Here is a 14,854-nt window from a genome sequence, read left to right on the forward strand (position 1 = left end):
CTCCAGCCTAAAACAGACCGGACCAATCACAGGCATGAGGCTCATGGTCACTCTGGAGGAGCTGCAGAGACCTGCAGCTCAGTTGGGAGAACCTGTTTACACAAGAAAATATCAGTCATGCAATCCACAAATCTGGCCTTTATTGGAGAGTGTTGATTGAAGAAAACAATAAGCGGTTCTGTTTACAGTTTTTTTCCTGCATGGACCCAGCAGAAAGAGAGATGCAACAGTCCAGAAACCAAACGCTCTGTGAAAGACTTGTTTATGCGCTGGCAATAGCAGCACTGTGTTAGAAAAGAGCACCACCTTTCCGACTATTTTAAAGGATCAGGCAAAGAAAACATCTGAACTGTCTGCACAAACAATTTAAAAAGATATATTTGAGAAAGATAAGGAAATCGCTGTGTGGAAGAAAAAAAAATCATCCCAAAGCAGCAGCTTTTGGTGATGTGGAGTTCGTCCTCTGTGCTTCCCACCTGTCCCCCTTTACCTTGATTCTTCGTCCATCCCTCTCTGTGCTTCCATCATCCTACTTTACCGCCTCGGTAAAGTAGGATGAGGCGGCGATGAGAAAAGAGGGCGACAGAGGAGGAGCTGTTCTCCTCCCAGACTCTTCAGGCTCCCAGCTGTGAGTGTGTCGCAACGTTCGCACGGAAAGCAGGATGTTGCCGGAAAGAGAGGCCCTGCCAGCTCAGCTGGGCGACGGAGTCGAGTTGAAAGGTCAGCTTTGACCGCGGGGCGCAGATGAAAGAGAAGGCTCTGTGTGGAAAGTTGACAGAAAAACAGCAGTGACACAACTGAGCGAGAGGAAATGAGAACGTGAGAGGGGGGGAAACTGTGAAATGAGGACGAAGCGGAGGACAAAAGAAGAGAGGGACAGAGGCAGACGGACGTGAGAGGAAGTGGATCTGAGTCTGTGCTCTCCGGGGTTTTAGCCCGTGCAGCTACTGCGCTGCTTTGATTGTGTCCATCTGAATGAAGGCCTCTAACTTAGAGACACTGAATTAGTCTAACCAGAAGGCACATGCCAAAGAATAAACGCCTTATTGTTATTGCAGCTTCACAAATGATTAGAAGTACTATTTTTACTGGTCTGATGAAACATTCTAATCCTAAATGTTGTTTTTTATCAAGAATCAAATATCAATCAAGAATCTTTATTGTTACCATGGATGTGCACGGATAACGTAACAGACAGACTTGGTATTTACTTTAAAGTGTGCAAAAAATACTCTTACACTGCAAAAATGGATCTAAAAATAAGTAAAATGTTCTTAAAGTTAGTGTATTTATCCTTGATTTGAGTAGGTAAAATGGAATGTATGCCAACGGAATGAGTGTTTTGACCCCTAAAATAAGATAATTAGACATCCTGCACTTGAAATAAGATGATGGAGATGAATTGTTCCTATTTTAAGTGCAAAAATCTTATTCTATTGGCAAATAGTCTTATTCAACTGCTCAAATCAAGGACAAATACACTAATTTGTCCTTGATCTAGTTCTGTTTTTGCAGTGTAGGGTCTGATGCGTATTAGCTTGAGTTGAAAAAAATATATATAACTAACAGAAATAAAGTCTTTAAAACATCATCAGTCTGTGTTAATCTATGTATTCCATCTAATTGAGTTACTGGAATAAATTAACTTTTCATCAGTATTCTAATTCATTGAATATGACTGCATCGACCTCTGGAAAGTGTAAATGTCTGTCACCCATTCTTCTACACAACACAGCTCAGTCAGACTGGATGGAGAGCGTTCATGAACATAAATTCTCTGCTTCTGACAGAGCGAACTTTGACTAGGCCATTCTAACAGAAGGATATGCTTTATTTTTATTGTAGCGCTTGCTGTACTTTTAAGAGTCTTTATCCAGCTGCACTGCAAGAACGGATCTAAAAATAAGTAAAATGTTCTTAAAGTTAGTGTATTTATCCTTAATTTGAGCAGGTAAATAAGATTATCTGCCAATGGAACGAGTATTTTGCCCCCTAAAATAAGATAATTAGACATCCTGCACTTAAATAAGATGATTGAGATGAATTGTTCCTATTTTAAGTGCAAAATTATTATTCCATTGGCAAATCATATTATTTACCTGCTCAAATCAAGGACAAATACACACATTTTAAGAACATTTTACTTATTTCTAGTTCCGTTTTTGCAGTGTGCAAGGTGAACCTCTGCCTCAGTCTCAAGTGTTCTGCTGCCTCTGACAGCTTTTCTTCCTCGATTGCCGGCGTTACCTCCATCGGCCTTGCCCTGACACCACCACCACGTTTCACCGTGGGAAAACTCTGAGCAGGGTGCTTCAGGGTGCAGTGTTGGGTTTTTATCCCCACAAAGGCTGTGTTGAATGCTGGCCTAAAGGTTTTGGTTTCATCTGACCCTCTGTCACGTGTTAGGTGAATCTCTTATACTAATAGCAAACTGCAAGTGCTTCACTTTTCCCGTGACTTCAGAAGGCGACACGGTTACACTGGGTATTGTTTAGGGGGCATCAGAGGAAAGGGGTTAATATAAAGAAATGCCAGCCGCACGTTTCAGATTTTTTTGGCTGTAAAATATATTCAGAAACTATGCACCATTTTCCTATTGAGTATGATCCACATGTAATGCACTGAAATGTGTGGGCAAAACATACACTGCAAAAAGAGAACTAAAAGTACGATTTTCTTGAAATTAGTTTATTTATCCTTGATTTGAGCAGGTAAATAAAATGATCTGCCAATAGAATAAGATTGTTGGACTTAAAATACGAACAATTCATCTCTATGATCTTATTCCAAGTCCGGTTTATCTAACTATCTTATTTTAGGGGTCAAAATACTCATTCCATTGGCAGATAATCTTATTTACCTGCTCAAATCAAGGACAAATACACTAATTTCAAGAAAATTATACTATTTTTTAGTTCTGTTTTTGCAGTGTAAGGCTTCACTGCAAAAACAGAACTAAAAATAAGTAAAGATTTCTTGAAATTAGTGCGTTTGTCCTTGATTTGAGCAGGTAAATCAAATTATCTGCCAATAGGATGAGTATTTTTACCCCTAAAATAAGATAATGCACTTGAAATAAGACGATGGAGATGAGTTGCTCCTGTTTTAAGTGCAAAAATCTTATTCCATTGGCAAAGCATTTTATTTACCTGCTCAAATCAAGGATAAATACACTCATTTTAAGAACATTTTAGTTATTTTTAGTTCTGTTTTTGCAGTGTTGGAGAAGGCACTTTATGCACATACCCATGGGGGAAAAAAAGCCTGTTTGGATCCAAACATTTCCAGATAAAATAATGTTTTTTTATTTCCTTTGTGCCACAGGGCTACAGGACGGGCTACGCCTACCGACACCCCATCATTCGGGAGAAGCCGAGGCACAAGAGCGAAGTGGAGATCCCCGCCACCGTCACGGCCTTCACGTTTGAGGAGGACGGCGAGGCCACGCGGCTGCCCTTCAAGTTCCTGCAGCAGCGGCAGCAGAGGGAGAAGACGCGCTGGCTCAACTCCCCCAACAGCTACACTAAGGTCAGCGTGGAGGCCGGGGAGGAGCGCTGCAGCCGGACCACCACGGTGAGCACCGACCACAGCCCCTGCACGCGACACTAGAGCGCCATCTAGCGGGTGAACAGTGAAGGAACGACCCCGACCCTCCTCTGAAGTGATTTATCCTTATCTCCTTCCCTTCGCAGTGGATGAGGGCGGATGAAACAGGAACCCCGATCCGGATCGAAGACCCAAATCAGTTCGTCCCTCTAAACACCGACCCCACTGAGGTGCAGCAGAAGAGGAACAAAGTGAGTCCAGCACCTTTCTGTCGGGTTACTTCTTTAAGATGCAGTGTCATTTCTTGACATCTTTGATTCGGAACCAAACTGAGTGGCTTTTCGGACATTTTGGCTCGTTTAGGTCAAGGGGTTTCACTCCTTGTGAGGGAAGGTCCATCCAGAAATGGTAAATTGGACATAAAGGAGAGAACATTATTTAAAACTGCACGTTAAGTTGATCCATTAAGTCCAGACATTTGCAGGCTCGGCCATTCAGAGCTCTCAGTCCTTCAAGGTTATTTTAACAGAAAAACCCTGAAGTTCACCGTGAGGATTTGGCGGATGCTTCTAAAATTTCTGGAGAAGGAAGGAAGGAAGAAAAGAGGAAAGGAAGGAAACAAGGATACAAACACACAAGGACACAAGGAAGAAAGGAAGGTTACCAGGAGGGACTAAGGAGGGATACAAGGCAGGGGTAAGGAAGGAATATTGGGAGGTAGGAAGGAAGGAAGGAAGGAAGGAAGGATACAAGGGAAGGGGGTAAGGAATATAGGAAGGAAGGTAGGATGGATACAAGGGAAGGGGGTAAGGAATATAGGAAGGAAGGTAGGATGGATACAAGGGAAGGGGGTAAGGAATATAGGAAGGAAGGTAGGATGGATACAAGGGATGGGGGTAAGGAATATAGGAAGGAAGGAAGGTAGGATGGATACAAAGGATGGGGGTAAGGAATATAGGAAGGAAGGAAGGTAGGATGGATACAAGGAAGGAGGTATACAGGGCTGAAGGTAAGGAGGTGTACAAGGAAGGAAGGATACAATGAGAAAAGGAATGATACAAGGGAGGAAAGAAGGATGCAGGACACAAAGAAAGGACATAAGGAAGGATAAAACAGACGATAGGAACGGGCATAAGGTCTGGAAAAGCTTATACTTTTCTCGAGTTATGTACTAAATTAAATTGCAGAACTTCTCAGACTTTGCAGGAACCCTGAAATCTCATCAGTTCCAGCTGAAGTCCCAGTAAAGTTTAGGAAATATCAAACATTTCCAGCTGTAATGTCAGGACAGAAAATACCTTTTCTACCAAGCCTCCCAGACGGCGCCTAATTGTGACAGAGAACATAAGAAAGTTGAGTTTTAAAGCTAAACTATAAAAATACACATCTGATCAATCCTTTTTATCGGAATAGTTCGGGTTGCAGATAGCTGTGTCTCAGGTGATTTCAATAAAACAGTTGTTTCTTTTTTTATCTGCAGATTGTATTTAATTTTAAGTAAAACGAAAACTTATTTATTTTTTTCTTACTTGTGTTTCCAGGCTCAGCATCAGTTTCAAACCCCTCAGATCTCTGCTGATATCACAGCGCTGTGTGTGTTTTTCTTTACTTGTACGTTCCAGATCAGAGACCAGAACCGGTTAGATGTGATGACATCAGGCCCGCGGTCTCAGCACCTCGCCGGCATTCCTGTCGATCAACCACGACAGGTGAGGAAAATCTTCCACTTTAGAACAAACGCCGGAAGCAGGGCTCCACAGATCTGTGGCCGTTTTAAATGTTACCGCAGCTCTGTGCCCAGTCACTTTATACATGCTGATAATGATGGGAGGGGAATGCATTTTTTAATAAGAATTTGACTCAATGCAGCTTATATTTTATGTTGCAGGTTAAAAATGACTTCTCTGTTACTGATGGAGTGGTTTACTTTTATACCTTACAACATTAATCTTGTGTGCTTGTACTTGTCCCTTGTAACTCTGGAGAAAATGTCTGCCAGGGTTACCTGGTAGTTACTCGGGATATCACGTTTTAAACTTCAACCTTTTAAATAAATGAACTAAACGAGGATGACTTGTGTGTCAAAGCTCATGTTGGGAGGGCCGTGTTTCCTTTTAAAGCAGCCAGAATGCATTTTCCATCTCAATGAATTAGAATTTCATTAAAAAGTTGATTTATTTTAGTGATTCAATACAAACAGTAAAAATCAAGCCATATAGCTTCGTTACACAAAATTATATATATTTCAACCATTTATTTATGCTGACTTTGACTGATTAACACTCATGGATAACAACTGAGGGAACGCCAGAAAACAGATTCTTGGAAATTAGAGTATGGCAAATGAAAATTATTTTGTTTTATCACAGCAATGTTGGTCTACTGAAAATTATGTCCAATTACTGCTCACATATGCCTCATGACTTGGTTAGGGGCTCGTTTTGCATCAATTACTGCATCAATGCAGCGTGACATGGAGGTGAGCGGCCGGTGGTTCTGTCCGGGAAGCCCAGGTTGCTTTAATAGCAGCCTTGAGCTTGTCTGCATTGTTGGTTCTGGTGTCTCTCTTCTTCTGGACCATACCCTATAGATGTTCTGAGAGGTTGCCTGTAGTTGTTAAAGCAGGTACTGGTGCCTTTAGCAGGGTGGGCAGGGGTCTGGATAATTGAATTAGTGTTTCCATAAACACTGCAAAAACTGAATTAAAAATTGTGTATTTGTCCTTAATTTGAGCAGGTAAATAAGATGGTATGCCAATGGGTATGAGTATTTTTACACCTAAAATAAGATAATTAAATAAACTACACTTGAAATATGATGATGGAGATGAGTTGCACCTATTTTCAGTGCAAAAATCTAAATCCATTGGCAGATCATTTAAACTTGCTGCTCAAATCAAGGACAAATACACTCATTTAAAGAAAACTTTACTTATTTTTAGTCATGTTTTTGCAGTGAAGCTTCTTATTTTTTGTGGTTTCTTGATAAGCTGCTGCTCTGACTTTCGGCTCGGTAAAACTGTAGTCCAACACCAGCAGATCACCGACTGTGGAAACTTCCCCCGGGACATCAAGCAACATGGACTCTGTGCCTCCTCACTCCTCCAGACTTTGCAACCTTGATTTTCAACTTAAATCCAAAGTCCAAAAAGAGGACTTTGAAGAGGACTTTGTACCACTGAGCAACAGTTTGATCCTTTTTCTCATTAGCCCTGGTAAAATGCATCAGATATCTCTGGTTCAGGAGACGCTTGTAGCCCACGTCCTGGACTTGTCTGTGTGTGGTGGCTCTTGAGCTACTGTCTCCAGCCGCTGTCCAAACTTTGCTTCACAGTCCTCTAAAGGTTGCAGTTGCATATTTTTATGCCACACTTTTTTCCCTCCACTCAACTTTCCATTAACATGCTTAGCTACACTACTCTGAAAAGCCAGCTTCTTTAACTGCGGCCTTTCCTGGCTGATCCCTCTTCATCCTTCATTCTTGTGGAGGGGGTTAATGACTGTCTGCCGGACACTTCAAATCTGCTGTTTCTGTGGTTCCAACATGGCCACAGAAGGACATTATCAACAATCCCTTAGGTGAAAGTCTAATGTGTTGAGATGCACATTTATAGACACAGAGAACCAAAGCCATTACGAGTTCAGACTTCAAAGTCTCTTCTCCGTCATCTATTGCTCATTTATGCCACTAGAGGGCGACAAGCATGTATGGAAAGCAGGTAATAAGCTTCACTCAAACTACCAGAATAAAACATAACACACATAATAAACAAACGGTAAAGGTTTATAAAAAGCCTCAAATAGACACATTGGTGCTGATTTTTTATTTTTATTTTTCTTCTTCGTTGGTATTTTTGTCTTGAAGGATCTGGGGCAAACAGGCGTGCCGGTAAATATCCTCTAGCATCGTCCTGTTTGTTCCTGTTTGCAGTGGGTTTTATTTCGCTGTCGCCGTCTTTAACTTTGTTTTGTTTTAATGTGAAACGTCGCATGTACAGTAGTTGTGCCTGGGCACCGACTTTTTCTTTTTTTTTTTCTTCCTCCAAATTATTTTGAATCTGTTTGCACCACTTTTTCTATTTATTTTTGACAAGTTTCCCTCGTTGTCACGGGTTGCTAAATCAGGACGTTTTATTTGGAGCATGATACGTGTTGATGGCCTGTTTATTACGCACGACTCTCAGCAGACATGAGTACTTCACCTCATCGTGTGTGTGTGAGTTTGACTGAAGGGATATGTGTTGGATTATCACATGTACTCTTGTTTTACCTTCGTTAAACAGTGTCGGTTTCAGCGTTTTCCTTCGTCTGCCAGTGCTCCTGTGCTCACCCTCTGCTCTCTCTGTCCTCCCCTCCTCCTCTTCCTCCTCCTCCTCCTCCTCAGCCATACGTGCCCACAGAGGAGGACCAGATGGCTCCTCTTCCTCCCAACCCGTTCAGCGAGCTGTTGGATAAGGAGGAGCATCACAAAAACGTGGAGAGAAGGCAACTTGGCCTCAGCGGTATGACATGCATACACTGACACACACACACACACACACACACACACACACGTACTGTAAGATCAATGTTCCAACTCCCAACACGCACTCATTGTCAGCGGAAATCCATTTGAACAAATCTGCGATGGTTCATTGTGCTGCAAAATATTGGCAGTCTTAAATAAATCAGATCAGGAATCCATACGGAGCCTTCAATATAAAAGCACGCAGGGAGAGATTTGTTTGAGGCTGCAGGAGGAGGAGGAGGAGGAGTTGATAGTCTAAATGTCTCTCTGTTCACGTTTTTTTATTGCATGTTTATGATCCCTAAAGGCAAATGCAAAGAGTTAGAAAAGGCCACACTGCAAACACTGGACTTAAAATAAGTAAAATGTTCTTAAAATTAGTGTATTTGTCCTTGATTTGAGCAGTTAATTAAGACGATTTGCCAATGGAATAAGATTTTTGCACTTAAAATAGGAACAATGCATCTCCATCGTCTCTTTTCAAGTGCAGGATGTCTAATTATCTTAATTTAGGCATCAAAATACTCATTCCATTGGCAAATAATCTTATTCACCTGCTCAAATCAAGGACAAATACACTAACTTTAGGAACATTTTACTTATTTTTAGATCCGTTTTTGCAGTGCAAAAGTGTAGTATTGCTTTAGAGGCTGGAAGCTACAAGAACTAAGAAATCTGTTACTCGAGGCTGCTGGAACCAAAAAAGTTCCCTCTGTCCAGGACTTTTCATACTTCACAAGAACACCAGAGAGTAAAACACCTCCACGGCTCTTTAATCCTAATTTTAATTTGCTACTGAATGTTGCTTTATTTCGACACTCAACATTCCTCCGTTCTTAAAGCGTTGCCGCTTGTTTCAGCTCGTTTAATCTTCGCCGCGCACTCGAGCGGCCCCGCCGAAATCTGCTCAGCTCGTTAACCGGCAGATCAGAGCAAACATCTGGAGCAGATTTCCACTTGATCTTTAACCCAATCTGGATTACGCCGTGCTCCGCAGCACTGCGCATCTCCTCCCATCTCGAAATCCGATTCGTTGCCCCTGAGCTCTGCCGCTGGTGGTGAACCAAGTCAGGTTTGAAGCGCCGCGTCCTTTGCAGCAGTCTCATTAGCAGCACCGCCTAACAAGCAGACGTCTTTAAACCGCACGAGTTCGTCCCTAAAGACGTCGCCGCTGCCTTTAACAGCGCTCACAAAGTCAATTTTAATCATATTATCTCCTTAGAAAGGGAAGCAAAAAGTCAATAGTGAGCAGCAGACAGCGGTGGAGGGGGGTTCACTCGCATTGGACCACATTTAAATGTGGTTGTTTTTATGTGGGCGTGTGTTCATGCATGTGTACGGTCCGCGTCCAAATGTTCTGTACCGTCGCGTGCACACATGAAGGAGCCCGCTTGACAGGCCAGCGTGACTAAGACGGCAGACTGAACCGACAGCAGGTCTTCACACCCGCCGCATGAGCGCAGCCCGTTGCTATGACACTGTTGCCCCCACAGCCCCATGAATCCCCGGTGACCCATCTGGATGCAAGCTGAAGTCCGTCTGGAGAGGCCCGAGATGCGCGGCGCGCGCACACACACCGGCGCTCTGGATGCAGGTCGCTCTCTGATTGATGCTCACCATTTGGAATCTAAAAGGGGAAAAAAAAAAAGTGCTTAATGCGAAACAGCTTCTCCAAGCACCTGTGAGGAGCACTTTTTATTAGATTAATATGCGATATCACTTCAAGCTAAGCTGATGCTTCATATCTGCACTGCAAAAACGGATCTAAAAATAAGTAAAATGTTCTTAAAGTCAATGTATTTATCCTTGATTTGAGCAGGTAAATAAGATTATCTGCCAATGGAATGAGTATTTTGATCCCTAAAATAAGATAATTAGACATCCTGCACTTGAAATAAGATGATGGAGATGAATTGTTCCTATTTTAAGTGCAAAAATCTTATTCTATTGGCAAATCATCTTATTTACCTGCTCAAATCAAGGACAAATACACTCATTTTAAGAACATTTAACTTATTTTTAGTTCTGTTTTTGCATTGTGCATGCGGTTTCCACCATCATGCCCCGCATGGAGAGTGTGCGATGAGGCAGCCTCTCTGTAAATGGTGCGTTCAGAGGAGCCGCAAAGGGCGGGAACACGCGTCAGCTGAAGGTGGAATCTGGAAGCTGCAAACAGATAGATCATGTGACATTATGTCGTTTACTCAAACTTAACTCACGTTTAAGACTAATAAAGCTGCTGATTTTGACCTGTTGCACGCTGTTTGCGTAGGTATACTAGTGTTGCACCGATACCAGTATGGGACGGGGCTCAGATCCAGCACTAAAATGGTATCGGTATCGGCGAGTACCAACAAATAAGTCACCGATACCATTTTGATTTTGTATGTCACTTGAACGCAGCCTTCTCTCTCCCGACTAGTATTATACATGTTATATAAGTTCATGAAAGTTGCACTATTTTGGCATTTGAGAGCCAAAACTCAGGGTTTAAAAGAGATTATTCAATTATTGATGTAATTTTACTGTCTTACTGTTGCACTACTATTATACATGTTATAATTTCACGAGTGTTGCACTATTTTGGCCTTTGAGAGACAAAAGTTTATTCAACTATTGTCACCCATTCCAGGTAGGCAATAAAAAGTTGTACTACCCTAAGTAGTATGCAGTTATTCATATATACACACACATCAATTTCAAACAGATGGTATCGGTATCGGCTAATACTGCACAGCCAGGTATCGGGGCCAAAAAATGGCATCGGCGCAGCACTAGTATATACGCAGCCCTTGTTGTTCAGTGCCAGTCCTTGTGAGGACGGGTTAAATTTAATAAAAACAGATTCACGTGTTAAAGTTAAAAATCCAACATTTAATTAAAGTGCGTTAATTCTACTTTTGTGTTTGAGGACCTAAGCTTTTCTTGCCACCACACAGTGTCGGCAGAATGGTAAGAGTCAGGAAGTTTACCTAACCTTGACACACCGCCGTCTTCATCTGAGACAGGTTCAGTTGACGACGGGCAGCACCTGAAGCCACACGCAGCGACTTATACTAAATCTTTGTCGATCCGACACCAGAAACAGGAAACGGAACCAGGCAGCCTGAACCGGACAAATCAGACTGGACGTTAGAATGGACTGGCGTTTGTTTGCTCATGATCACATGAGCAGAGTCATGTGATCAGGCAGCGACCAAAGCATCTGACAGTCAGAACATTAAGGATGAGCAGACAGAGTTCTGATCCCATCATGCCGGTTGTTTGTAATGCATGTCAAAAAATATTTGCCGTCTCTGTCCTACCAACGTTACGGCAACTCTGAACTGGGATCACGTCTCATGGTCAGGTGAGAAAGTAGATTGGGCTTTTAGACAAATTCAGGTTGGCATGGAGGGAAACAAACGATTGAGACACTGAGGAACCTAATTTACTGTTAAGTATGGTGGGTGGAGAATCTATTATGCTGTGGGTCAGTTTATCTTTTAAATAATTAGTATTCTTGTTAGATTGCTTGGCATCATGACATATGAATCCACAGCAGAACGGAGCAAGGTTACAGTTTATTTTGAGTTTTTTTAATGTCTTTGTGCAAAGATCAGCGTCAATGCTTAGGTTTGTTATGTTGTACGGCTGACACCACAGGGGGAGCAGGAGCAGGAGCAGGAGTTTTTTTTTGTTTTTTTTTTTTTGTGGTCAGCGAGTTGCTTCTCAGAGCATCTGTCTCCTCGCTGGGATATTAGGGCCTTGCATGTTACAAAGCAGGCTCCGCCACCCACAGAACAAAAGCGATGCCAGAAAGAGAGCCTGACGATCAGCAGACGAGGATTTTCTTTTTCAAGTTTTGTGGGAAGCCAGCTGTGCATGGCCTGATTCTAACATGTGTCTGTCTCCGTCCGTGTGTGTTATCACTAATCTCTTCCTCCCCTCCCTCTCAAATCCCTCCAACCTCTCATCCCACTCAACCCCTCTGTCGTCCCTTTACTTTAACCCACCCACCCCCACTCCAACACCATTCTGCTATCCTCTCACACCAACCACCCCCCCCCCCCCCCCCCCACCACCACCACTGCTGACCTCCCTGCAGATGGCGAGCACGAGCTAACCTCCGACGACGGCTCCACTCTCTCTCAGTCTCTGTCTGTCACCCAGTCCCCACAAATCACTCCGGCTAAAGAAGGTATCACTCACACTGGAGGAGACTCCTTTAGCGCTATTTGTCTCTTAAATCTAATGTTTGTTAATATTTAAGCATGAGAGTTCAATTTTTAACTCAATCTTAACATTGAATGTGCAAGTTTTTGTTGTTGTTGTTGTTGTTGTTGTTGTTGCTCATTTGTGTTCGAACATGATTCTGAGCTAACCGTTTTCAACCAAAACCAGAGCAGTTCTGGACAAGCTGTTTGACTTTTTGTCCTTGTCGACATATTTCTACTTGTAGTTTAAAAAAACTTTAGCACTAGAAATTAAACTTTAAGCTCTGTCATCAAATTCCAACATTGAAACCGTCACATTGATGCAGAGTTACAATAATAGTTAATTGATTAATCAAGGGGGACGATTACATATTGTCATAAGGTTGGTTTGGATGTCTTTTTGTTTGTTGGTATTTTGTTTCCACCATAAATGCTTAACGGTAGAATTGCCCAAGAAAGCTTGATGGGATATAGTTTTAGTTAAACAAAAAAAATAAAATAAATGAATCTTATTTTTAGCTTCCTTTCACCGGATGTTTACATTCAGGCAAAGAACTCTCTCACTCTTTTGTTCTTTTGGTAATTAGAAAACTTTGTTTTACATTTACTGAGGTTAACATTGTCTGATATAAAATCTTATCTGAAACATTTAGATGTGACAAAAAAAAAAGAACATTTGAAAGAAATCTGTTTTCTCTGCGCTCAGTGAGAACCTTACTACGGCGTCTATATGCATTGAATAATTCAGTGTAAAAAAAAAAAAAAAAAACAGCCCTATGCAAACAACTAAATAATTAAAATTTAAATATTGCACAGACTGTTTATTTCAACTGAAAACCTGCAAAAAGTGTTTTACATACAAGCGTAGAAGAGATCTAGGAGCCGACCTGAGGGTTTATTTAAACTTTCACAAAAAGTGCACAATGTAAAAAAAAAAAAAGGGTTTACTAAAAAAAACGCTAAATGCATGATGACAGAGTAATTGTCTTGCTCCTGTACCAGGCCGATCTAAACCTCTCCTTACACAGAGGGCAAATGGGGACTATTTATTTTCTATGATCTCCTTGCAGCTTAAAATATCCCCGGCCTCCTGGTGGAGTTTAACGCCGCGGGATGACAGATGTGGCGACCTGCAGTATCCTCTCCCTCGACGCGTCGGCTTCTCACGCCTGATACTCAAAACTGGTTAATGCGCCTCCAAAAAAGGCGCAAAGATCACACGAGGCCCATTAGCAGCTGTGAATAATAGCACCCAGGGATTGAGTTCCTGTCAACTTCCTCCCAGCGCAAACACACAAAAACCGCACAACAGCAATTACCCCCTATGACAGCGCTCCGCTCAGGGGGGCCCGTATATTCTGACGCCGCCGTTACGGGGTCAGCCGGTTCCTGGACCGTAACCGGGTCACTGCCACTTTAAATGAGCCGGTGCGTTTTAAGGTGTAAACAAACGGGCAGGTCCGCGGCGTTTCATCCTGTAACGTCATATTAGTTCGCCCTGGATCCTCCAGCCGGCTCTAACCCGAGGGAGAGGGCGCGTATTAGACCCGTTACGTGAACCGTCGCTATGAGAGCGCTGTTACATTGAAAAGTAGGGCAGACTCTCTGTTAGGTCACCGTGTTTTATTTATTCGTTTTTCACGACGGGGCGTTGCAAAATTTGTGGAGCGCGGTGAGCGGAAAGCGGAAGTTCATTGATGGGGAATTAGTGTGTTTGCTAAATCCTGCCGCTGAAATGTCATCTGGGACAGAAAACATCAGCGAAATAATACCGGTGCAGTCATGAGCAAATGTTTTAGGACTGACCAGAGTTACTTGAAAAGCATTACGTTTATGCAAAGCATCTATATGTGCAGTGTGAAATTTTTTTTTAAGTGATTGTTGCAGTAATGAATATTAGCTTCTGGGAATTTTACTTTTTGAAGACTGAGCAAAGGTTCTTTGGAAATCTCACTGTTTTCATCACTTAGCCTCCCAGCGATCATTTCGGCCTTGTGATGAGGTGAATCTTCTTGGTGGAAAAAGAGTCGTTCATCACCAAACTGCTCCTGGATCACTGAGCAAAGTTACTCTTCATTGCCAAAAGGGAAATGTTTTTGGAATTAGTGTATTTTCCTTTGATTTATGCAGGTAAATAAGACTATTTGCCAATGGAATAAGATTTTTACACTTAAAACCAGAATATTTAATCTCCATCATCTTATTTCAAGTGCTGAATATCTAATTATCTTATTTTAGAGGTAAAGATACTAATTCCATTGGCAAATAATCTTATTTTGCTGCTCAAATCAAGGACAGATACACTAATTTCAAGAAGATTACTTACTTTTAGTTCCCTTTTTGCAGTGATTGGAGCTTCTTTTGAAGCAATGGTTTATTCACAACAGCGTTTTTTAAGGCACAGCCAAGAGTGAGCCCGTTTTCCTTGGACACAAGGTAACCCCACCCATGAGTGGCCTCAGGATCCTTCACTGACTTCACAATGAAGGCCGGCGGTTGCATCAACTCTCTTTTCTGCACATGGCGGACAGGGCTTCCTCTCAGAAAGTGACCTGGAAACAGCCCTCTGCAGTCTCATGCAGACACTTACTGAAGAGTGTCAGTCT

The 14,854-nt window shown here is 42.2% G+C and overlaps 1 protein-coding gene across 4 annotated transcripts in view; it reads left to right on the forward strand.

The window, feature by feature from the left end:
- Positions 1-14,854, forward strand: part of add3a (adducin 3 (gamma) a) — a 56,805-nt gene that overhangs the window by 40,113 nt on the left and 1,838 nt on the right. The window contains exons 9-14 of one of the 4 annotated variants that reach the window (XM_021318744.2): positions 3,325-3,573; positions 3,693-3,797; positions 5,169-5,255; positions 7,411-7,434; positions 7,930-8,047; positions 12,140-12,232. In XM_021318744.2, coding sequence (XP_021174419.2) covers positions 3,325-3,573; positions 3,693-3,797; positions 5,169-5,255; positions 7,411-7,434; positions 7,930-8,047; positions 12,140-12,232 — 676 coding nt within the window. The remainder of the gene's footprint in view (positions 1-3,324; positions 3,574-3,692; positions 3,798-5,168; positions 5,256-7,410; positions 7,435-7,929; positions 8,048-12,139; positions 12,233-14,854) is intronic. The other 3 variants (XM_021318745.2, XM_012866959.3, XM_012866961.3) reach the window with 3 other exon arrangements.

Source organism: Fundulus heteroclitus, chromosome 5 (genome assembly GCF_011125445.2).
Source record: "Fundulus heteroclitus isolate FHET01 chromosome 5, MU-UCD_Fhet_4.1, whole genome shotgun sequence".
Taxonomy (NCBI): Eukaryota; Metazoa; Chordata; class Actinopteri; order Cyprinodontiformes; family Fundulidae; genus Fundulus; species Fundulus heteroclitus.